At 47.7% G+C, this 25,062-nt stretch overlaps 1 protein-coding gene across 3 annotated transcripts; it reads left to right on the top strand.

Annotated features, from left to right (window-relative positions):
- The first annotated feature begins 314 nt into the window (after positions 1 to 314).
- mis18bp1 (MIS18 binding protein 1) lies at positions 315 to 24,934 on the top strand. 3 transcript variants are annotated; one of them, XM_079752742.1, is made up of 17 exons: positions 315 to 567; positions 1,438 to 1,545; positions 1,769 to 1,990; positions 4,024 to 4,316; positions 4,450 to 4,538; positions 6,832 to 6,953; positions 8,691 to 8,778; positions 8,927 to 9,048; positions 9,399 to 9,571; positions 9,708 to 9,786; positions 9,862 to 11,404; positions 11,592 to 11,767; positions 12,732 to 12,865; positions 14,159 to 14,304; positions 22,761 to 22,848; positions 22,990 to 23,044; positions 24,446 to 24,934. In XM_079752742.1, the coding sequence occupies exons 2-17, from the start codon at positions 1,470 to 1,472 to the stop codon at positions 24,547 to 24,549; spliced, it is 3,510 nt and encodes a 1,169-aa protein (XP_079608868.1). In that variant the 5' UTR covers positions 315 to 567; positions 1,438 to 1,469; the 3' UTR covers positions 24,550 to 24,934. The 3 variants fall into 3 exon arrangements, with proteins under 3 accessions (XP_079608868.1, XP_079608866.1, XP_079608867.1); XM_079752740.1 differs by having other exon boundaries at positions 315 to 1,315; XM_079752741.1 differs by lacking the exons at positions 22,761 to 22,848; positions 22,990 to 23,044; positions 24,446 to 24,934 and adding an exon at positions 13,137 to 13,276 and having other exon boundaries at positions 315 to 1,315; positions 14,159 to 14,283.
- The last annotated feature ends 128 nt before the right edge of the window (positions 24,935 to 25,062 follow it).

Below are 25,062 nucleotides of genomic sequence, written 5' to 3'. Positions count from 1 at the left end.
GACTAATGATGGTACAAATCATGAATTCTTCCAAATATTGTTTCAAAGTTCGCGAAACAATGGTAATAGTTTATATATTTATATTTATTTTTATAAATAATGATACACATATAGCACCAACAAAGTGAAACCAGCTGCTGAAAAACTGAAAACTCTCCCTGAAAACATGCTCCTCCTAAAAAATAAACGTTACTTTATCATTTATTTTGAGCTCGGTTGGATTGTGAACACACACCTGACGTCACAGCGGACAGTGTGTTTACGGACGTGACGTAGACAATTCGAGCGGCTAAAATTTGAAAGTTACTGGCCAACTTAGCAGTAAGGTAACAGGAGGTTAGTTTTATAGGGATTTGTTTATTCATAGTGAGATAAAGAAACTGTTTGGTAATCAAACTTTATCGTCATCGACACAGGGAGCTGGACTAAAAAGTTGGACCAGAAATGTTGACGCTGGTCCATCTCGTGAGGAGTAGCGGAACACGGACTTCCAACTCGTGCTAAACCAGTAACGCACCAGTGGCTTTAGAAGATACGTCGGAACTGTCAACGCTACTCAGAAAACGGGTAAATAATCAAAAACCGTATAAAGACATGTCGACGTTTAACTCGGCAAGAATCGAAGCCGGTCGGTGTTGGTATCAGCAGCAGGGAGGCGGTCGGGACCGGAGGCTCCACACGCACCCGCAGCGCCGCGGGGAGCTCCTCTCCGCGGCCATCAATGACGCACACACGTCTGCCAGTCTCCTGCAGTCGAGTATATGTGATGGTTCGGTCACAGGATTGGATCAAGACCTTTTCCCCATCTCGAAACCCATAAAGTCGGACGTTCGCCCCTTGGTTGAGAGATCACAATTTCAGTCTCCTGCCAAAGTTTTTGCGAAACTGAAAGCTAGTGTTAGTAGGAACATTGGCGGGATGCAAACATATGAGAAAGATGGATCCGTTCTTCTGACGACGAGGGAAGGAGCAGCGAACACGCCGGAGGCGAAGTTGATGACAAACGAGACCAGTACCTTCGATCCTTTTGGTGCAGAAGCCATGATCATCTCCCCAACAAAGTCCCCTCAGCATAAACCGCCCGAGTCCTTCCCCCACCCCAACAAGTACAGAGTGCCATTTAGGGACACACGACACGGGTTGATTGAGAGGAATAAGTATACCCCAGTAAAAAACCCTGGTCAGGTGACACAACAAGTACCGCCTTCTCACAAGGTCACGCCGTTAAGATCATCCAAATACGTTTTCAGAACTCCAGCAATAGGGCAACCACAACAATTGATCAATTACGAAAGTGGCGGAAGACCTATCATAGGTAAAGGTTCTGTGAAAAACAACGCTAAACTGCACTCTTTCTGAAATCATTGATTATTGCCCTATAACAGCAGTACCATGCTACAGTTTCTGTCTTGGCTGATTACACTGATGTTTGAACAGAGGCGACGGGGTGCTTGGACAAACTTCAATTGATGTCCCCTGCAAAGATGTTTGCTTTCTTCAAGGGATCCGAGAGAAAGATGGCTTTTCTTTCCCCACAGAAAACAGGTGAGGCGGCAGCAAACCAGTGCTGACCTGGAAAGATAATACCTCTAATACCATGTTTATAAAATGTTTATAAAAAATTGTGGTTTGAGGTCGGACAATGAATCATTTGATGATTCTTGGTCAGTGGACCTTGATGGGGTCCCTCAGATGATGGGTAGTGGCGAGGGTGCCCCCAGTGAACGTTCATGCCAATGTGTCTACCTGCTTTATCTTGTTGCTGTAGCTCATGGAAAGAAGGACGTCCGCATGGAGCTATTGGATGATGAATCACAAAGTGTTTTTCCAGCCGAGCCTTCGGAGAGTAACCTCTGCAGCATCGACGAGCCCACAAACAGCCCAGTGGGGAACGATGTCACCGATGACCTTTCACCTCCAGCTCGCTGTTCCGTGGTTCTCAACAACCTGTGGCATCATTACCCTGAAAAGGCCCTTGTGTCAAAGAGAAGTAAGATTTGCATTGTATTTAGTGTTTCTTTCTCGTCCGGTCGATGGATTTCTGTCTTATCATTTGAAATGGCATCTCTTTAAAAAAAGATCAATGTTTTTGGGGTGTTTCCTGTCGCCTTGTTTCAACAGAGGCAGGGCTCCTCTGCACTGGTGCGCCTTACTTTTCTTTTAAGGTGCACCAGCACAAAATTTAGGTGCACCGAATTTTTCCTTTAACGCCATAACTCTTCATAACTTTAATATAATGTGAATGATTTTTGAACAAGAATAATGGTGCGTTCCAGGCAACCCGTAACCCGTGTTTTACACAACCTTCTACCAGTGAAAATGCCCTTGAACGGCAGACAAACCCGCAACTCACTACCCGTGAACTCATACCAGACCGATTCACTCCCAGTTTCAGCTCGCAACTTAAGGGCTAAAAAGTGTCCCTGGAACGCAGCATGAGGTGTAGAGAAACGCTTGTCTTTATTTGAAGCACAATTATATATAAAAATAAAAATAAAGTGTTTCAAGTTTTTCACTGAGCTGAAATGGAACATTTCAAAAACAATTAAGCAAAATAAAACATTTCCAAATAAAAGGGCTTGTGCGGGTAATTCAGACTCTGAATAACTACTCTCAGTAGTAGGGCAGGTTGGAACAGTAGGCTTAGTTTTTTTGAATGAAAAAACATGTTTTTACCTCGCTTAATTTCCCCCCTCTTTTGCCGCGTTTATTTTCTTTATCCGTTTCAGTTACTCTGGCACTTAGGTCGTTCGCAATTTAAAAAAAAAACACAAGCATTGAACAGGACCAGAGCCAATCAGAGGCAAGGAACCGACCGAGCTCTTTCTCTTATTGGTTTAGACCACGATATGATCCTACCATGAGTAGGGATGGGGATCATTAATATTTATTGATATCGATACCATTTTCGATACTCCTTAACGATCCGAGTCCTTATCGATACCACTATCGATACTTTTCTATTAATTGGTGGAAATACAAAGCGTTTTTAGTGATGAGGAAAATATTTAGGAAATACTACCAATTTTGAATGTGTTCCCCCCTTTACAATAAGTTATTTTCCCCCTTTTCGCACGTTCAGTCATCCTCAAGAGAAAAGTTAACTGCCAGACTTCACTTGTTTTAATTGTAATACCTGTTTACTTACAATTCCATTCAAAAACATTGGTGGACACGCTGCAGTGATTGGATTGATTTGATTTAAATGCCGTGATTCGACTAGAGGGACACAACATTACATTACAGGACCTACGGGACAAAACAAATAATAAATAAATGAACGACGGGACTCGATAGTGGTACCGATAAGCCCAAACGTTAATGATTTTCGGGTTTTTGAAAAAAAAGAGTGGAACCTGGTACTTGATAGAACCGGGTTTCGATCCCAATCCCTAACCATGAGTGTGAGGTCGATTACAGGAGAACACAGAGAGATGATGCGATTGCGAAGGAAATTTATTTTTTCACCCGGGCAGCGTCAGGTGCACCAGTGTGACCTATAAAAAATATTAGTCGCACCCTTAAATATTTTGGTCGCACTCTGGAGCCCTGAGAGGGTCTTATTTCAGTGGAGAACCTGGTTGCTCCCGCCAAGACCCACATGCAGGAGAGGAAGAGGCTTCAGCCCTAGGAGGCTGACTATGTCGGAAGCAGCACCGTGCAGGTGGGATAGAAGTGAACAGGAGGGGGCAGGCTCTGCATTGGCCAAATATTCAATGTAAAACCACATCGCAGCCTCATAGATCTGTGCTCCCTAGTTAAGGCCTGTATGTTCATTTGTAGCCGAATTCGGCTCTCAAACTAAACTTACTAAAAAGTAATCTTTTTTTTTTTCATGGCTACTCGTGGCCATGACCAAACCGTGACGTTTTAATAGCGCGATTAATAGTTGAACGGAATTGCTGCATTCCTAGAAGTGAATTGTTATTCTGATCCTGGGCCAAAGTCATCTCCACAGGTGGGTCTTGGTTCAAGAAGTTCAAGAACCTCTGCTCAATCACTGTTTCCTTTTTTTGGGTTTAGGCCATAGAGTTCAGTCTCGGAAGAGGCCCGCCTCCCCAGATCTGAAACGGGAAGAAGTTAAGTATGGGACACGCATGGATCGTCTTCCGGAAAGGAAAGATAATTGCTTCCAATCAGCAGCTACGTTTGAGAGCTGTCGAAAAGATGACTCGCCCATCCCAGCCCGCAACCCTCTGTTGGTTCTGGCAGAAGACCCATTTGTCAATCACTCCCCGTGTGTGTCAATCCCCCAAAGACACAACCCCATCTTCAAGTGGAAGCCAGTGCTCTTGGAGCCAATCAAGCCTAAACAGGTACCACGGGTTCTTCAGCAGTTTTTCTATGCCCTAGTTTTAAGGGGAGGTTAAAAACAGCTGGTTTTCTCAAACGTATTAGTATCTCAACCATCAACTGTGTGGTAATTGTATCCTTCCTTCACTTATTCAGCTCCCTGTTCAGAAGGGAATTGGATGTGAACTTGCAAAGTGGACCATCAAGTATAACAGGGAAGGTCTCTATGTGGACGGAATCCGAACGTAAGTTACACAGGACACACTTGGTGCTCTCTGTCACCACTGGGTGCTCTCTGTCACCACTGGGTGCTCTCTGTCACCCCTGGGTGTCCTCTATCACACATGACTTACAGTGTAGTTGACTGCATGCTGCATTTAGCGTCTCTGATGCTGGATTTACAACGGGCTAGCATATCCCTATTCCCCTAATCCCCTTTTTAGTCATTTGACCTTTGTCAAAAGCAACTTGCAGTGAATGCAGATAGTTTCAGTTAAGACCAAGCAGATACCCTATGGAAATGCGGGATTCAACCCTGACCGCTCAGCGTCAATTGAGTAATCACCCTCATCAATACTTCACCACTTACAACGGTTGCCAAGCTGGGTAACACGCTAATGGACAAGTATGTGTTTTGTCTGTCTGCCTAGTAACAGCATGTTCCCTGTCCCAGATGAGGATGTGTTACGTCTGCCTAGTAACAGCATGTTCCCTGTCCCAGATGAGGATGTGTTACGTCTGCCTAGTAACAGCTTGTTCCTGTCCCAGACAAGGATGTGTTTCGTCTGCCTAGTAACGGCATGTTCCCCGTCCCAGACGCAGATGTGTTTCGTCAGCCTACTAACTAGGGCTGGAAAAAATAATCGATTCTTCGATGCATCGCTATTCTCTCTAGAACGATTCCGTCTCGATGCAGATAAATTAATAATCAGAATTATTATTATTATTATTTATTTATTATTTTTATCATTTTAATTTGTTCGCCTGCTGCAACATTCTGTTTGCCACAGAGGGATCACTTTAGTAATTTTAAAATTATTTGATTTATCTTCAGTGTGTATTGGCCAATCTGATTTGCCTTGACACGATTGCAATTCATCCTACTTATCGCATGCATGCAAACTCACAGAGAGACAAGAGAACTCTTTCTAATTCAAGAGCAGTCTTTTCTTTAATGACATAGAAAAGAAAGATTAGAAAGAAAATAAAACTGAAACCTATTTTCTACATACCTTCATATTGTGTTGTAATGCAAGCTGCATTGATTATTGCATTGTTCATAGAAAGTCATAGTTGTGACAAAAGCTGTCTCTCATATAAAATATTAGATAAGTTAATTCATCTGTTGATGTCTTTAATGATCATCACAAAAGTAGGAAGTGATTAGCAAACTCTGAGTAGCAAACTCGGATGTATGTATATATTTTTGAAAATCACGCATGGAAATGTACATAAAAAAAATGGTTGTATCGAGATGCATCGATAATCGCTTGAGGATCGAATCGTTGACCTCATAATCGGAATCGAATCGTGAGGTGCCAAGAGATTCCCACCCCTACTAGTAACGGCACGTTCTCCGTCCCAGGAGCTGGGTCTACAGTGGGGGCTGGGTCTACACTGGGGGCTGGGTCTACAGTGGGGGGCTGGGTCTACAGTGGGGGCTGGGTCTACACTGGGGGCTGGGTCTACAGTGGGGGGCTGGGTCTACAGTGGGGGCTGGGTCTACACTGGGTGCTGGGTCTACACTGGGTGCTGGGTCTACACTGGGTGCTGGGTCTACGCTGGGTGCTGGGTCTACAGTGGGGGCTGGGTCTACAGTGGGGGGCTGGGTCTGCAGTGGGGTGCTGGGTCTACAGTGGGGGGCTGGGTCTACAGTGGGGGGCTGGGGGCTGGGTCTGCAGTGGGGTGCTGGGTCTACAGTAGGACTGGGGGCTGGGTCTACAGTGGGGGGCTGGGGGCTGGGCCTACAGTGGGGGGCTGGGTCTACAGTGGGGGCTGGGCCTACAGTGGGGGGCTGGGTGCTGGGTCTACACTGGGTGCTGGGTCTACAGTGGGGGGCTGGGGGCTGGGTCTACAGTGGGGGGCTGGGGGCTGGGTCTACAGTGGGGGGCTGGGCCTACAGTGGGGGCTGGGCCTACAGTGGGGGGCTGGGTGCTGGGTCTACACTGGGTGCTGGGTCTACAGTGGGGGGCTGGGGGCTGGGTCTACAGTGGGGGCTGGGTCTACAGTGGGGGCTGGGTCTACAGTGGGGGCTGGGCCTACAGTGGGGGGCTGGGTGCTGGGTCTACACTGGGTGCTGGGTCTACAGTGGGGGGCTGGGGGCTGGGTCTACAGTGGGGGCTGGGTCTACAGTGGGGGCTGGGTCTACAGTGGGGGCTGGGTCTACAGTGGGGGCTGGGTCTACAGTGGGGGCTGGGTCTACAGTGGGGTGCTGGGTCTACAGTGGGGGCTGGGTCTACAGTGGGGGGCTGGGGGCTGGGTCTACAGTGGGGGGCTGGGTGCTGGGACTACCATGTCTGAACCGTATTCCCCTCCAAGGTCAGACAACACTCCGTGGCACAGTACCATCATCATGAAGAGGATCTCCTGGAACGTGCTCAGAACACTCTCGGGGAAGACTTACACTCTGATTGGCCCAATGAACATGTATGAATCCTCCAGTAAGAGATTCTCATAAGATACTTATAATGTACAACAAGGTTATACAGTGGGGCAAAAAAGTATTTAGTCAGCCACCAATTGTGCAAGTTCTCCCACTTAAAAAGATGAGAGAGGCCTGTAATTTTCATCATAGGTAAACCTCAGCTATGAGAGACAAAATGAAGAAAAAAAATCTAGAAAATCACATTGTCTGATTTTAAAAAGAATAAAGAATTTATTTGCAAATTATGGTGGAAAATAAGTATTTGGTCAATAACAAAAGGTCATCTCAATACTTTGTTACATGCCCTTTGTTGGCAATGACAGAGGTCAAACGTTTTCTGTAAGTCTTTACAAGGTTTTCACACACTGCTGCTGGTATTTTGGCCCGTTCCTCCATGCAGATCTCCTCTAGAGCAGTGATGTTTTTGGGCCTTTGCTGGGCAACACGGACTTTCAACTCCCTCCAAAGATTTTCTATGGGGTTGAGATCTGGAGACTGGCTAGGCCACTCCAGCACCTTGAAATGCTTCTTAAGAAGCCAGTCCTTCGTTGCCCGGGCGGTGTGTTTGGGGTCATTGTCATGCTGAAAGACCCAGCCACGTTTCATCTTCAGTGCCCTTGCTGATGGAAGGAGGTTTTCACTCAAAATCTCACGATACATGGCCCCATTCATTCTTTCCGTCACACGGATCAGACGTCCTGGTCCCTTGGCAGAAAAACAGCCCCAAAGCATGATGTTTCCACCCCCATGCTTCACTGTAGGTATGGTGTTCTTTGGATGCAACTCAGCATTCTTTCTCCTCCAAACACGACGAGTTGAGTTTTTACCAAAAAGTTCTATTTTGGTTTCATCTGACCATATGACATTCTCCCAATCCTGTTCTGGATCATCCAAATGCTCTCTAGCAAACTTCAAACGGGCCCGGACATGCACTGGCTTTAGCAGGGGGACACGTCTAGCACTGCAGGATTTGAGTCCCTGGCGGCGTAGTGTGTTAGTGATGGTAGCCTTTGTTACTTTGGTCCCAGCTCTCTGGAGGTCATTCACTAGGTCCCCCCGTGTGGTTCTGGGATTTTTGTTCACCGTTCTTGTGATCATTTTGACCCCACAGGGTGAGATCTTGCGTGGAGCCCCAGATCGAGGGAGATTATCAGTGGTCTTGTATGCATTCCATCTCCTAATAATTGCTCCCACAGTTGATTTCTTCACACCAAGCTGCTTACCTATTGCAGATTCAGACTTCCCAGCCTGGTGCAGGTCTACAATTGTGTTTCTGGTGTCCTTTGACAGCTCTTTGGTCTTGGTCATAGTGGAGTTTGGAGTGTGACTGTTTGAGGTTGTGGACAGGTGTCTTTTATACTGATAAGGAGTTCAAACAGGTGCCATTAACACAGGTAACAAGTGGAGGACAGAGGAGCCTCTTAAAGTAGAAGTTACAGGTCTGTGACAGCCAGAAATCTTGTTGGTTTGTAGGTGACCAAATACTTATTTTCCACCATAATTTGCAAATAAATTCTTAAAAAATCAGACAATGTGATTTTCTGGATTTTTTTTTTCATTTTGTCTCTCATAGCTGAGGTTTACCTATGATGAAAATTACAGGCCTCTCTCGTCTTTTTAAGTGGGAGAACTTGCACAATTGGTGGCTGACTAAATACTTTTTTGCCCCACTGTATATCACATGGGGGGGGGGCTTCCATGCAGAGCTCCAGTGTTTTGTGTTTTACTATAAAACTCTTTCTGTCCTTTGCAGAATTTCCAAAGTGGCTTTTGAGCAAGTTTGTTCACGGTTTCCCTCCGGAGTGGAAGAAGCACTTTAAGCGTTTCCTTTCAGAGTCAAAGTAAGAGGATTAACATCTGTATGCAAATCTGTGTGTGCAGCTCTCAAATTAACATACATCGGTACGGTGCGTTGTTTGGCTACTTTAAAAATGTCCACTTTTTAAGATGTTCCACTCATCAGCACGTTTTTATCGTCTTGAAAACCAGGAAAGATGCAACGAGTAGCAGCGCAGCCATCTTTCCCCAGGGCCCTAGACACAGGGGCCAGGGCCTGGGGCCCGGGGCCACAAAGAATGATGAGAAGCAGAGCTCCACACCTTTCGTCACACGTAAGTATGAAGTTCCACAATTTCCACCATGGCCTCCTAGTAAGATGAATCCTGCCAAATACATTGCACTGATTTTAAAATGTAATGGTGTATTTGGGTAAAGTGGATTGCATATTTAGCCAATTGCACTTGACTAGCCAAGTGCAGAAACTCATTGCCTGAGTAACAATGAAATGTTAGACGGGCAATGTGTTTCTGCACTTGGCAAGTTAGTTGACCCATGTATTTCTCTACTTGGCTAGTTAGTTGACCCATGTATTTCTCTACTTGGCTAGTTAGTTGACCCATGTATTTCTCTACTTGGCTAGTTAGTTGACCCATGTATGTCTCAAACGTTTCCTCCACATCAGCCTCCTGTCCTCCCCCCTCCTCTGGTGTGTCCAGTCTGGCCCTGAAGAGGTCTCGGTGCGGCCGGTTGATCAGGGCGCCGCTGAAGTTCTGGAAAGGACAGAGGGTGTTAGTTGACCTGTCCATGAACATCACCGTCCTGGAGGACTACTACTCCACAACCATGGACATGACTGTACGTGTCCCTCCGTCCCCGTGGGCCTCCTGGCTCTAAACGCTAGAGGAGCTCTGCATTCAGTCCCACAACCCGACTAGTTGAGACGGTTTGGACCTGTGTCCATGACGCTTACTTTACACTTTTTGAACTTCAGAAATCCTTCACGCTGCCCACCAAATTGGTGCCTCAGCCGCCCAAACTACACGGTGGACTTCCCCAGCGCTGCAGAGAAGGTAAAGCTGCGGCCCCATCCGCACACCCCTCCCATGTACGTGTTCAGCACTTATCCTCTGCTCCTCTGCCCCCAGCCACCCCGCCCAGCCAGGGGACCGGCAGGCCGCTCGTTGACCAGAGGCAGTCCTCTGGTCCTTCTGTGCTGCGGAGAAAGGTGAAAGCTGCGAGTCGGAATCGCAAAGCAAAGACCCATGCAGCGCCAGAGGTCTCTGCGTCCCCTCCAGAGGAGGGCCGGGGCCAGGACGGCAGCAGCAGCAGCCCAGAGGAGCGGTGGCCGGTCTTGCAGGCCACCCTGCAGGCTGGCCCATCGGCCCACCGTCCAGATCCCAGACAACGCTCCGATGACGACGCTCCTGAGGGTCGGATCGCGTTACCAAGGGAACAGAAGATTCCGGTATCCAAAAAACCGACGTTGGCTCACGGTGCCCCCGCATCGCCATCTGATGAAGACATTCCAGTGAGAAGGAAGGGGAGGAGGAAGGCAGGATATCAGGACATGTATCAAAGCGTTCTCTACGACTCTCTGTCCAGTACGTCTCTCAGCTCATTGGACGGCAGCTGGACACCCCAGAGGAAGGACATAGGAAAGACTGTGACGAGGACGGACAAAGGCAAAGGAAGGGCAAGGTCACCAGAGCTTGCAGCAGTGTCTGCTCTGGCCCAGCCCAGTAAGAGAGGAGGCCGACGTATAGTCCCTGCAGCAGTGTCTGCTCTGGCCCAGCCCAGTAAGAGAGGAGGCCGACGTATAGTCCCTGCAGCAGTGTCTGCTCTGGCCCAGCCCAGTAAGAGAGGAGACAGTGGTACTGTCCCTGCAGCAGTGTCTGCTCTGGCCCAGCCCAGTAAGAGAGGAGGCCGACGTATAGTCCCTGCAGCAGTGTCTGCTCTGGCCCAGCCCAGTAAGAGAGGAGACAGTGGTACTGTCCCTGCAGCAGTGTCTGCTCTGGCCCAGCCCAGTAAGAGAGGAGGCCGACGTATAGTCCCTGCAGCAGTGTCTGCTCTGGCCCAGCCCAGTAAGAGAGGAGACAGTGGTACGGTCCCTGCAGCAGTGTCTGCTCTGACCCAGCCCAGTAAGAGAGGAGGCCGACGTATAGTCCCTGCAGCAGTGTCTGCTCTGGCCCAGCCCAGTAAGAGAGGAGGCCGACGTATAGTTCCTGCAGCAGTGCCTGCTCTGGCCCAGCCCAGTAAGAGAGGAGACAGTGGTACGGTCCCTGCAGCAGTGTCTGCTCTGGCCCAGCCCAGTAAGAGAGGAGGCCGACGTATAGTCCCTGCAGCAGTGTCTGCTCTGGCCCAGCCCAGTAAGAGAGGAAGCCGACGTATAGTCCCTGCAGCAGTGTCTGCTCTGGCCCAGCCCAGTAAGAGAGGAGACAGTGGTACGGTCCCTGCAGCAGTGTCTGCTCTGGCCCAGCCCAGTAAGAGAGGAGGCCGACGTATAGCTCCTGCAGCAGTGTCTGCTCTGGCCCAGCCCAGTAAGAGAGGAGGCCGACATATAGTACCTGCAGCAGTGTCTGCTCTGGCCCAGCCCAGTAAGAGAGGAGGCAGTGGTACAGCACCAAAGAGAGGCGTTTTAAAGGAAGAGAAAAAGGATTGGACGGAAGCAGAGCTTACGAGTCTGAAAATGTAGGTGTTCTGTTACCAGAAGGTGAATTATTCTTATTATTAATAGTATTTTAATATTATCATTAATACTATACGCTGCATCCTGTATAACAGTAAAAACAGTCACTTTGAACAAGGTATCATAATTGAATTTAACAGAACATTGAAGACATCCCCGTCTATCTCTGTCTTCGTCCTGCGTGTTCAGGGCCATTGCGTCCTTCCCCAAACACATGGGGAGCTACTGGGTGAACGTGGCCATGATGGTGGGAACGCGGTCGCCAGAGGACTGCCAGACGCAGCACAACTTCCAGGAGAGTGTCAAGGCCTCCAGTAAGAATGCCAGGGTCTCTGGGAAGAAGATGGATCCCCCTGCGGACCAAGGTAGGGTACGGAGATGATGGCCTGGTTAGGAGTCTTAGTGTATGAAGCTTTTTTAAAGCTACTTTAATCAGATGGCTCGAAAAAAAAAAAAATCGTCGTAAAAAATATTTTTCCCAGCCAATCAGATAGCTTGAAAAGAATAAACTAACATAACCTACAAATGAAATGGGTTGACAGTGCTGTCTTGATATCAGGCTAAAGCTTCACTCAACCGATTCGTAATGTTTAAATCGGTGCATCGAATGATTCTTGGTCATTTTCAAATCATTTCAGGGGCCCACATATTGATGTAGTCGCATCTGTGTTAATCCAACTGTTTACTGATTCGTATCGGTGAATCGTTTCACCCCTAGTAATCAAGGTTTTACAATTCTCACCTTCAACACAATATCCAGTGTTTCCCCCACATTCACACAAAAATCTGTAAATAAATTGAGCAAATTATATTTGCGTTGTGGCATTTTTTGTTTAAATATTACTATACAAAAATATAAAAATCTGTAAATGAAGACACAAAAGGCAAAGTTACAACACCAATAATCCCATCTACAGTAATACACAGGACTGTTTGAATAGGATTTAAGTGCATATTCTCCTCTCAAAGTGCACCAGATTCATGCATTCCAATGTAAAGGGTACAAAAAAATTTCGGCCGGGGGGGAATGCCCCCGGAGCCCCCTAGAGGGTTCGGGGACCACACCACCGCTGCTGAAAAAAATCCTGCGGGAAACACTGATATCCATTTACGCAGACACTGTTTCAATATTTGCTGTGTTTCTGTTCTATTTACTTTAAATATCAGGGCTCAAAATGCCTTTCCACAGCCTTTTCATTAAAAACACATATCTGCACCGGTCTATAAATTCTTTCATCTTCTCCGGTTTTTGCATTTCTCATTTCAATGATTGTCCTTCTAAAAGCCATCCCGTTTGGATTGACTTAATGCCTTGTCCTGCCCCCCCAGCGCCTCCCGCCATCACGGCCCGCGTGGGCTCGCTGATGAGGAAGCAGCAGGTGCGGCAGTTCATGGAGGCCATGCCCAAAGAGGACAACGACGACATCTTCAGCAGCAAAGCCATGCAGGAAAAACGTTTCCAGGTGAGGCTCGCCAAGGCTTCTCTCCATACCACCACCACACTTTGAGTGGTTAACGTGCACAAAGTGAATATTGTGCAGTCTTTGTAATGAATGCTCAAATGAGTAAAAGGTGTCTAACTTCTTCCTTTAGAACGCCCCTTCAATCCTTTACATCAGAACAAATGGAGCATGGACTGCATTAATGAAGCGCCTTTCTTACCAGGGGCCACTCAAAGTGCTTTACAATATAGCATTCCCAATATCACACCCATTCATGCCCATATTCCCACAGCGATGGCAGCGTCGACCCCACAAGGCGGCAGCTAGCTCGTCGGGAGCAGTCTGGGTGAGGTCTCTTGGCGACACTCTGCTAGGAGGAGCCGGGGATCTAACCGGTGACCTGGTCCACATGCCGCCTGACAAGTGAAGGCGGTTCGTGTCCTGATTAGGGCCCGACCGATGTTGATTTTTGAGTGCCGATGCCGATTATTTTCAGAGAAAAATTACGATAACGATTTAATCGGCCGATTATAAAAAAAAAAAAAGCATTACAAACTGCTTCACCAGTAGGCCCCTTGGTGAAGTAGTCCCAAACCTTGCTATGAGTCTTATCTGACATCTGTACCTCCCAATGTGCTGCACTCGTGAGCAGTGACTAACACGTGCGCACTGAGCAGTATGGTCTCACCGTTAGAGTCTACAGCATAACAAATTAACATGGCCTCGGACCTAAAGAAAAACAGGCACAACATGCTCAAACAACGCGTCTTGTGTACATTGGTGAGGTGAGCGCGCAGCTGCCTGAGCGAGCGTGTTTTCATGTTGTACGGTAAAATTCAATCTCCTCTTTTTTACTCCGGCTAAAGTTGCTAGTTAGCAAGGCTAGGTTAGCTTTACTGTATTTGAAGGGAAGTGGGGGGTGAGGTGTACTTTTCCTGTTTTTAAGCATGACCTACACGTTTAAAAGGACCAATTGTTCATTACACAAACTAGTTATAAACTTACCGTGGGGGGAAACTCTGCTCGGTTTATCCAGTGAGCTCAGCACATTCAAGCTACATGCCCTCGGGTGTTGTGTCCAAAAATAAGTGCGGTGGGTGAGACTGAGAGCCTTTCTTAAGTAGAATGGAGTAGGAGCGCACACTGCTGGATACTAAGCGCAATAACATTTCAAACAAAAAAAAAAAAAATCGGTTGTAATCTGCGTCTTTTGGCAGATGTTGATTATTTTCAAAAAGGCTATAATCGGCTGATTAAATCGGCAGGCCGATGAATCGGTCGGGCCCTAGTCCTGATGCGTGTTCTGCTCCCCAGATGCCCTCCATGAGCCCCATTGGAAAGGAGCAGGGCTTCGTGCTCTCAGACCTGGAGCCCACCACCCCTCGGGGGTCCAGTTACTGCACAGTGAAGACCCCCCCTGGTCTCCACATCACCCCTGGGATGATTCGCTCCGTCAACAGGTAACCACCTGGCTTCTCTCATATTATTGTGTTTTTATATTATGTTCTATCATAAATGACAAAACACACTTGATCTGACCATAAAACTTTCTACTTCCTTTATTGACGCTTTTTCCTTTATTTCTTGTCTTGCAAAAATGAAATGTCCTTAAGGGTTTGGTAGACCATTGGTCTAAATTCAATGTGTGGGTATCTGCTTGTGTTTTGTACAGAATGCATTGTTTGGTTTTCTAGAGAGCTTGAGCCTCTCTCAGGGGTTGACACTAACGGTTGCCCGCTTGCCCGGGGCAACTAAAAGTAATATTTAGGCAAGTTGAAATTGATAACTGGTTGCCCAAATGGGCAAGTGGATTATGGGTGGATGTTAATATAAAGGTTATTGTAACAGATTCGTGCAGTGAGAGCAGGCGGGGCTGTCGTTCTCTCCATAGGAGATCGCTTTATTTGCGTCAAAACGGAACAGAAATATTCAAAATGCAACAGAAAGGGTCAATTCAGAGCCGTCTCGCGGTGGATCGGGGTAAGTTTCACTCGCTCCGGACCTCCGTGGTCCGTTCGCTCCTTGGTTTGGTCTCTCTTCACTATAACAGAAAGCAGGCACATAAGTACACCCTCCCTGATTGACCTAAGTGCAGACACCTGCTCACCACCAGGTTCAATCCCCCCGGCCAATCCCGTGCGCTCCCAACCTGTCCATACTCCCCCTGCAGGCCAGACGTCGCACGTCCCCCCACACGCCCCCACCGCCCGACACAGGCCGGGGTCACATCCGGCCGCCGACTCACTCCCCCCCCCCCCCCCCCCCCCCCCCGGAGCGGGAGAGGAAGTCTGCCACGGCCATTTGTGCCCCAGGCCTGTGCACGACCCGAAAGTTAAAGGGCTGCAACGCGAGGTACCACCGGGTGATCCTCGCGTTGACGTCCTTCATGCGGTGGAGCCACTGGAGGGGGTGTGGTCGGAGTAGAGGGTGAACGCGCGCCCCAACAGGTAGTAGCGAAGGGCCCCGACCGCCCACCGGATGGCGAGACACTCCTTCTCCACCGTGCTGTACCGACCCTCCCGGTCCGATAGTTTCCGGCTCAGGTACAGCACTGGGCGGTCGACCCCCTCCACCTGCTGGGTCAGGACCGCGCCCAGCCCCCTATCCGACGCGTCCGTCTGCAGGGAGAAAGGGAGATCAAAGTTAGGAGCGCATAGGACCGACTCTCCACAGAGGGCTGTTTTAATAGCCTCAAACGACACCTGGCATGGCTCCGGCCACTGGACTGTATCTGGGGCCCTCTTACGGGTGAGGTCGGTCAAGGGGCTGGCCAGGTCCGAGAAGTGCGGCACGAACTGCCGGTAGTACCCTGCCAGCAACAGGAACCGCCTCACCTCCTTCTTGGTCCTGGGCCGAGGGGAGGCGGCCACCGCCGTGGTCTTAGCGACCTGTGGCCGGACCTCCCCCCCCCACCCCAGGTGGTACCCCAGATACTGGATCTCCCTCCGCCCGATCACGCACTTCTTCGGGTTGGCCGATAGCCCTGCCCGTCTCAGCGACTGAAGGACGGCCGCCACCTGCCGCACATGCTGCTCCCACGTTCCACTATAGATGACCACGTCATCAATGTAGGCAGCAGCATACGCGGCGTGTGGCCGTAACACCCGGTCCATCAGTCGCTGAAACGTGGCCGGGGCCCCGAACAACCCGAACGGAAGCACCTTGAACTGGAATAAACCGAGCGGAGTGGAGAACGCCGTTTTTTCCCGGGCTGCTGGAGACAGCGGAATCTGCCAGTAGCCCTTCGTGCAGTCCAGAGTCATATAATAGGTGGCCATGCCAAGCCGGTCCACGAGCTCGTCGATCCGAGGCATTGGGTAGGCGTCGAACTTCGAGACCACGTTCATCCTACGATAGTCCCCACAGAATCGGACAGACCCGTCCGGCTTCCCCACAAGCACGACGGGACTGCACCAGTCGCTGTGGGACTCCTCGACCACGCCGAACTCTAACATGGTTGCTAATTCGCGCCGTACCACATCTTGTTTGTGGATGGGCAGCCTATAGGGGCGTGTCCGCACCGTTAACCCGGGCTGCGTCACGATGTCGTGAGTAATTAGCGGGTTGCGACCGGGCAGGGGCGAAAAGACGTCAGCGAACTGGAGTTGCAGTCCGGCAACGTCCCGCGCCTGACTCCGCGAGAGGTCCTCGCCCCGACCTACCGGAGGGGTGGGACCTGGGCCCGGGACTTCCGGCCCGAGCTCTTCTCCCTCCGGCAGCGTCGACGCAAACGCGACAGGGACCACGTCGTTCCACCTCTTCAGGAGGTTGATGTGGTACACCTGTTTGTTTTCGCCCCTGTCCGAACGCGCTACCTCGTAATCCACGTCCCCGACTCGCCGCTTGACCACGAAGGGCCCTTGCCACTTCGCGAGTAATTTGGTGCTAGAGGTGGGCAGCAGTACCAGGACCTTGTCCCCCGGGGTGAGATCGCGTAATCTAGTCCCTCTGTCGTACAGGCGTCTCTGACTCTCCTGGGCGCGGTGCAAGTGCTCACGTGACAATACCCCTAGTGAGTGAAGCTTTGCACGCAGGTCCATGACGTACTGGATTTCGTTTTTGCTGTCACTGGACCCCTCCTCCCAGTTTTCTTTAATGAGGTCCAGGACGCCCCTGGGCTTGCGCCCATAGAGTAACTCAAATGGGGAAAACCCCGTGGAAGCCTGGGGCACTTCCCGCACTGCAAACAACAGAGGGTCTAGCCATCGATGCCAATTTCGAGCATCTTCATGTACGAACTTGCGGATCATGGACTTTAACGTCCGGTTAAACCTCTCACACAAGCCGTCCGTGGCTGGGTGATAGACGCTTGTGCGAACGGCCTTGACCTTCAACAACCCGTAAAGTTCTCTAATCTCGCGTGACATGAAATTGGTGCCCTGGTCAGTGAGAATCTCTTTTGGAATTCCCACCCGCGATACGACATGAAACAACGCCTGCGCAACACTCTTCGCGGAGATGTTGCGCACCGGAATTGCTTCCGGGTATCGGGTTGCGTAGTCGATCAGGACTAACACAAATCGATACCCGTGTGCGGAACGTTCTAATGGCCCGATAATGTCCATGCCAACGCGGTCGAAGGGGGCTTCCACCAGGGGGAGGGGCCCTAAGGGAGCCCTGGGGACGGCCGGGGGATTCACCAGCTGGCATTCGGGGCAGGATGCGCACCACCTGCGCACTTCCGCCCGAATCCCCGGCCAATAGAACCGGGCCATTATCCGGTTGAGTGTTTTCTCGTACCCCAAATGGCCCGCCATTGGGTTGTAATGCGTCGCCTGGAAGATCATTTCCCGGCGGCTCCTTGGCACCAGCAACTGGGTGATAACCTCCTCACTCTGGGTGTCACGACTCACCCGATATAGCCTGTCCCTAACCACCATAAAGTGTGGGTAAGTCAGCGCCGCGTCTGGCCAGACCTGACTCCCATCAATACTTATCACCTGGTCGTAGGCTGAGCTCAATGTTGCGTCACGAGACTGCTCGAGGGGGAAATCCTCCACCGGTGGGAATCTCGGCGCTGGGACCTCGGGGTGAGGACCACCCCCTTCCCCCGATCCCTGAGCAGCGTCGGACGCCCCCGCCTCGGCGCAGAATACAGCACACGACTTACGTGTCCCTACCTGTCGTGTCCGCATCCCCGTAGTCCCCCCTCACTGCCTGTGGGAACCCCGCCCAATCCAACCCAAGAATCAGGGGATGCGAGAGGCTCGAACTAACCGCTGCCTTGACCCTATATTTTCTACCCCCACAACGAATTTCGATGGGGACCAAAGGATACTCGTGCACATCCCCGTGTATACACCTCACCGAAACGCTCGACGCCTCCACCAATGCCTACTGGTCCATTTATCTGCCCTCGACGTCCCACATTGGGCTCCACTGTAACAGGTTTGTGCAGTGAGAGCAGGCGGGGTTGCCGTTCTCTCCGCAGGAGATCGGTTTATTTGCGTCAAAACGGAACAGAAATATTCAAAATGCAACAGAAACGGTCCATTCAGAGCCGTCTCACGGTGGATCGGGGTAAGTTTCACTCGCTCCGGACCTCCGTGGTCCGTTTGCTCCTGGGTTTGGTCTCTCTTCACTATAATAGAAAGCAGGCACATAAGTACACCCTCCCTGATTGACCTGAGTGCAGACACCTGCTCACCACCAGGTTCAATCCCCCCGGCCAATCCTGTGCGCTCCCAACCTGTCCATACCCCCCCTGCAGGCCAGACGTCGCACGTCCCCCCACAGTTATATATTCAAGTGTTTTTTAAAAACAGGAAAGTCATATGCAAGAACACGGTTTTGGGTTTCATAACTGTGCACATGCACAGCAATAGCGATCTTTTTCACGAAATTGGACCTGCACAAACTATCTATTATGTGAAAGCTGAGCCTCCACTTATTCCGACAGTCCAAACCATATCATCCTGTGACTAAAACTCGCAAATAACAACTTAAGAAGGAACGTCCCCTTTTCTTTTAACAAGCAACAATGAAGTTTTACCTTTGTGATTTTTGTCCACAAAGTTGATTCTGATCGCATAAAACCACCATAAACAGATAATCCAGTGTCTGGGCCAAGTTTTGCAACTTAACATGGTGTTTACAATCAATGAAGGTTTCTTAGGAAAAAGGTAAATTGCCTTCAATCAGAACACATGTTCTTCAGCGCAATCTAGTGGCCATATGTGTATTTGCGAGTGTTTGGCTTGGTGTCATTCGATTATATTTGTCCTGGGGCCGTATTCACAAAGGATCTTAGGGCTAAAAGTAGGTCCTAACTGGCGAATTTAGGAGTAACTCCTAAAAATAATGGGCGTGTCACTCTTAAATTTAGGACTCCTAACTTTTTTCACTAAGAGCAATTCACAAAGTATTTTAGGCCTAAAAGTAGCACCTAAGTCTAGGAGAGCTTAAAAGTCCTCAACAGGACTCCTAACTCACTAAGACCTATTCACAAAGAATCGTAAAATGGCTGCGAGACGAAATGTTTTGGAGACAATTGAAGACAGTGAGTTAATGAAGAGATATAGGCTAAATCGTGAGGGTATTAAACTTGTTGTGGAGTTAGTGCGGGATGCAATAACATCCCCGACTAACAGGAATAATCTGATTAGTCCCGAAATAAAATGTTTGGCAACACTACGTTATTTAGCAACAGGGAAAATGCAACTTTGCAATGCCGACGACTCCGGAATATCGCAACCATCAGTCAGCCGTGCCATAAACCAAACTATCTGCGCGCTCTCTAGACCACATATCATCCAACAGTTTATCCGGTTTCCTTTGGACATTCAACAATTACACAGGATCAAAGCCAACTTCATGGCAATTGCAGGTATGCCCGGTGTGGTCGGTGCTATTGACGGGACGCACATAAAAATAATTGCGCCATCAAAAGATGAGGACGTTTTCGTCAATAGGAAGAAAGTGCATTCCATCAACACACAGGTTGTTTTTGATGCAAATTTTAACATACTGGATGTTGTTGCAAAGTGGCCTGGAGCTACCCATGATTCGCGCATTTTAATGTAGTGCGGTCTGAGGAAGAATTTTGAGAGGCACCATGTACCAGTTGGGTGTCACTTGCTGGGTGACAGTGGCTATCCCTGCAAGACGTGGCTCTTGACACCCTACCTCAATCCACAACCGGGAGCACAGTTAAAGTATAACATGTAAGTGATTACGCAGATTACGCTTAGTCCTATGCGTAAAACACATCGTATTGGTTCTTTGACGCCTTTTATTTGTTGAATCCATATTTATTATTGTTTACTGTTTTCCTCCATATATGTTAAAGCACACAAACATACACGAAATGTTGTGGAGAGAGGAATTGGGCAGATGAAATGTCGGTTTCATGTCCTCCACGGCGAAATACGCCTCACCCCAGAGAGGGCAAGCACAGTCATCACTGTATGTGCCATTCTACACAACCTCTGCAAGCGGAGGAACATTCCACAGCCAGACGATGATGATGATGATGAGGAGGACGATGACCACGATGATGATGATGATGGCGATCAACATGACAATGAATTTGGCCATGTGGAACCGAGTGGAGTGGCATTTAGGGACCACTTTGTGAATACACATTATACATAAACACCTTGGCACAAATCAGTCAACACACATTTGTGTAGTTCATAACATTTATTTTCTTTCAATTTTTCATTTTTTTCTATCTTAAGACTGTAATATTCTGTCTTCATTTTTATTAGCCACTCTTTCGCTTTGAGGACCTTTCTTTGCCTTTTTAAAACCCTCATTTCCATCCTCAATTTCTTCTCCAACAATGAACTGGCACCAGCAGCAGGAGGGAGAGGAGAGGCAGTGGGTGCACCAAGAGGGAGGGTTGGAAGAGCAGGGAGAGGAAGAGCTGTGAGAGGAGGTGCAGCTGGAAGAGGAAGAGCTGTGAGAGGAGGTGCAGCTGGTAGAGGAAGAGCTGGCAGAGGAAGGGCTAGGAGGGGGAGAAGAGGAAGAGCTGTGTGATGTGATGCTGGACTTTGATCTTCATTTCTCCTGTGGGGAATATATATATATATATATATATAATTTGTAACACAATTTTGGGAAGTGGGTTGACCAGTTGCACATTGTAATTCTTCTGTAAATATTAAACAGGTTTTTCATGTAGCCTATTGCAATCATTGCATGCATACCCCTGAATCTCCTTTAGCAACTCGACTGCAGGATCAGCTGCACCCTCAAGGCCAGTTATGCTTGTGTCCGAGCCTAGGACGGCGTACACCACCGATGCGACCGGGGACAACGGCTTTGGTGCAGATCCTCCTCCAACAAATTATATTTCAGTTTCATTCACGTTTCATATCACTGTAGCCTTTGTTAATTGTAAATTTAAGACATGCAAATGCATTTCCCAAATGAATGCAAGCAATGTTAATAATGGACTTACCTGTAGCCGCGACAGCTCTTTTATAGTCGGAAATCTCCAACCTACACTGTGATTGCAGGGCATACCAACGTTTTTCGCAATCGTCGGTCGAGCGACACACAGCAGGGAAGGAAGCATTTAGGTTCACGCATATTTCTTCCCATGCCTCCCGCTTCTTCTTACTGGTCACTCCAGCCCCGAATCTACCCTTTATTACCCCCCTCCGCTCCAGCACAAACTGGGCAAGTAGTAACAATTGGTCCTGGGACCAATTGGCCTTTCGCTTGCGTTTCACGTTTTCATCATAGGGGGATTTGAACGGCGGTATGGGCTGTTATTTAAAGTGTTTAAGTGCTGAAATATGCTAATTGGATAATAGTTTGCAGGGTGCTTTTAATTTCCTCCTTGATTTAATGCAATTTACGTATTTTTATTGTTTGCTTTCTCTCTCTCTTGAAGGTGCAGGCTACAACGTCATTATCGTGGTCTGCAAAAACTTGTCATGCGTGTATTCTGCTAACTGCACTGTCCATAACTACTTAATAGGAATTTATTTCTAGCCTAGGCTATTTCCTTGTTTTTCGGTGATTTAGTGGGCTCGTCTGAACAACCAATCACCGCACTGACCGCTTCTAAACTCGTGCACGAGAATCGACGTAATCCATAGCAACGGCGCGTCACTCTTAGTTCACTCTTAGTGATTCATCCTTAGTAAGAGTAGGTCTCAGCGGCTTTGTGAATAACTTTTAAGAAAAAACTCCTACGTAAAATGTTTTAGCGCGAGTTAGGAGCACTCCTAGTGGTAAGATAAAATGCTTTGTGAATACGGCCGTTGAGCTTTAAATAAAGGTGTCAAAATTGTAAGCTATCTACCTTTTATTTGTGTCTCATAGTAAGACAGCGCTACAAACTGATAACGACCAACTGATAATTATTTCAGGTGGAAATGTTGTCTTTCACTTATGCCGTGTTCCATGGCTTTATTCACTTTAACCAAGTATTATCCACATTGAAGTATTATCCACATCACTTGCACAACAATCTTTCTATTGGCACCAAGATCAAATCATAGCCCTTGCAGTTGTGAAGATATACTCTACCTTGGACATTTAGTTATGAACATTTGCATAAAATCATGCAGGTCTACATATAACTGGGCGATACCTTTAATACTTTGCAACGGTGGACTGGAATCACTTCATGGCACAATGTGACCGTTCGATAAATAAGTAAACAAAGAGGTTTGTTATTTTTTAAACACAACATGTGTGGAGTCTAACATTCAGCTTCAGTCTGAGCCAGGATGAGTTTTCTGAGCCCCCCAAAAAGAGGCCCGTTCACGATTCTGATTTTAATTTGGGCAAGTGAACATCACATTCGGGCAAGTTGAACATGACCTGTACTTGCCCGATGGGCAAGTGTCAACCCCTGCTCTCTGTTGTGGTTATATGCAGTTATATCCTGGTAACTCTGGCTTCCTCAGACAGCTGATCAGATATCCTGGTAACTCTGGCTTTTTATTGTGATCTGTAGGAAAAAGGATGACAACTACATCTACCAACTCCAGAGGAGAATGAAGAGAAGTCAAGTAAACGCCTGTAAACTCAGCACCCCAACCAAGGTACAAGTATCCAAGGCCCTGTCTGACCTTGCTAGCCTGGTAGATCATCTACTAAGTGCCTGAAGGCCAGAAGTTTCATATTGATTTCAGACTCCAAAGCAACCAAGCTGCATTTTCTCACCCTTGTTTTCTTTTCTGCAGACGTTCCCGCTCACGCCTTCGGTGAAGCGAGGTATGAGGAAGGGTGGAAACATGGGTATGTATTCGTCCGTCTGTCTGTACATATTCTAGGAGGAGGTTGTGAGCCAGGTGCGTCGTTAGACCTGGACATTCAAAGCCATAGCCCCAGATCTTTTGGGAATAGCCCTGGATCGCTGTGCCGTCAAAAAAAAACATAATAGTTCATCATAATAATGATGAAAATAGCCCCGTAGAGTTTACTTTGTGGTTGCATTACCAGCAGCCACAGATGCAACATTGTAGCCAGTGAAAACCGCAAAATTCTGATGTGTCCATATATGGGCAGATTTAGAATAATTGTTGCAAATTCAATGTTGGTATTGTTCTCTATGCTTAGCGCATCTCGTCGATATTGCTGTTTTGTTCTGATAGCATTTTAGTGAGATCAGAGAGTGTTGAGAAGGACAGTAATAAAATATCTTTGGTAAGAGGGATATAAGAAGAGAGACCCGCAGTGAATTCAACCGGGTCAACTTGACATCGGGTAGGTGCATGACAGTGGTCCTGTAAAACCTCAATAGCCCAGGCTTTTATTTGTTTCTATCACTGAACTTTCGAACAAAACTCTTGCTCAGCAAAGATGGGAAATACTATCAAATGTATTATTTATACCAGTATGACTATTACCGTACATGTTTACTCCCTTTGAACAGCTGATTCCATGGATGTACTTTGTGTGTGCCGTGTTTTCCCGCCGATGTGGCGATATTGTTCATAGACAATATAAGTTGACTATGAACAATTATTAAAGTTCAGCAAATTTGACAACTGACAGATGCAATATTGTAGCCAGTGAAAACCGCAAAATTCTGATGTGTACATTTATGGGCAGATTTAGAATCATTTGTTGCAAATTTGATTCTCTATGCATAGCGCATCACGTCGATATTGCTGTTTAGTGCTGCTCTAGTTTGCACAGATTCAGGAGACCCGCTGTGAATTCAACCCGGTCCACTTGACATCGGGTAGCTGCATGACAGTGTTTATTTGGCTACAGGCTTTTCTAATGTCTCATTTTGGCTGCTGGTGTATGTGGTGCACTTTCCATCCTTAACATAAATGTTAACCTACTCGTAGGCCTGCCCTGACGTGAGTCAGACATGACGATTGGTCTTTCCTTTACTTCTCGAACTACGTTACAATTTCATGTTCATCAGACCGATTTTCAAATTTTCTCGGGGGAGAAACCCCCGAAACCCCGTTTTAAAAGTACTCTTAACTTCTGGGCTACAGCCCCGAATGTTTTCAATTGCTAGCGACGCTCCTGTTGTGAACTCAAACTTTCTGGGCGTGACCAGGAAATTAAGATATATCTTTCTAATAAGATCTACAAGTAGATTAAGACCTGCTTGATGTGAAACGACTCATTATGTTCTGAATGCTGTGTGTGATGGGATCTTTTCCTTGTTTCTCTCAGACGACACGAGCTTCGTCATTCGGGAAATGTTCCCGGACAACCGAGGAGCCGAGGATGATGACAGTGGAGAAGAGCAGGATTTTTATTTCTCAGACAGCGACTGATTCGATGTACTGGGCCTGAAAAGGCCTATTTTTATTTTTATCACTAAGTTGAGAACTGTTATCGTCCTCACCATGGTGATATCCTGCAAAAGGAAACATCACGCAAATTCAATTGACGCTGCATGTATCCGTTAGCTAACGTACTTCAAACTACTTCAAAAGTAGTTCAAAAGTAGTTCAAAAGTAGTTCAAAAGTAGTTTGAAGTAGTTTTAATTGTTTGAATGGTTTTGTCTCCGGTTGACATTTTAAAAAATATTTATCATGCAAAACGAATAAACATTTTTGGATTTACAGTTTTAATCATCGTTTGAAATGCTTTTAGTTATTTGAACTCACACCCTAACCGACTGGCACCCAGCGGTGATATATCTACATCTATTTATATATTCCATATATTTATCTGGCTATTGTCCTGACTGCAATTCAAATAAAATATACTTCATTCATAAGTAGGTCATCGATATAATCGGTATTAAAAGGAAAAGGAAGTACAATTCATTGTCTTTGAAAAT

The sequence above is a fragment of the Pollachius pollachius genome, assembly GCF_949987615.1.
Source record: "Pollachius pollachius genome assembly, chromosome: 15".
Lineage (NCBI taxonomy): Eukaryota > Metazoa > Chordata > Actinopteri > Gadiformes > Gadidae > Pollachius > Pollachius pollachius.
The sequence above is the reverse complement of the archived record's forward strand: the minus strand, read 5'-3'. Positions and strand labels throughout refer to the sequence as shown.

Excerpts from the sequence above, each read along its gene's own strand:
- mis18bp1 (XM_079752740.1), top strand. The coding sequence starts at position 595 with ATGTCGACGTTTAACTCGGCAAGAATCGAAGCCGGTCGGTGTTGGTAT. Across the intron at positions 4,539-6,831 it reads TATGTGGACGGAATCCGAAC|GTCAGACAACACTCCGTGGC; the intron begins GTAAGTTACACA and ends TTCCCCTCCAAG. Across the intron at positions 22,849-22,989 it reads AACTCAGCACCCCAACCAAG|ACGTTCCCGCTCACGCCTTC; the intron begins GTACAAGTATCC and ends TCTTTTCTGCAG.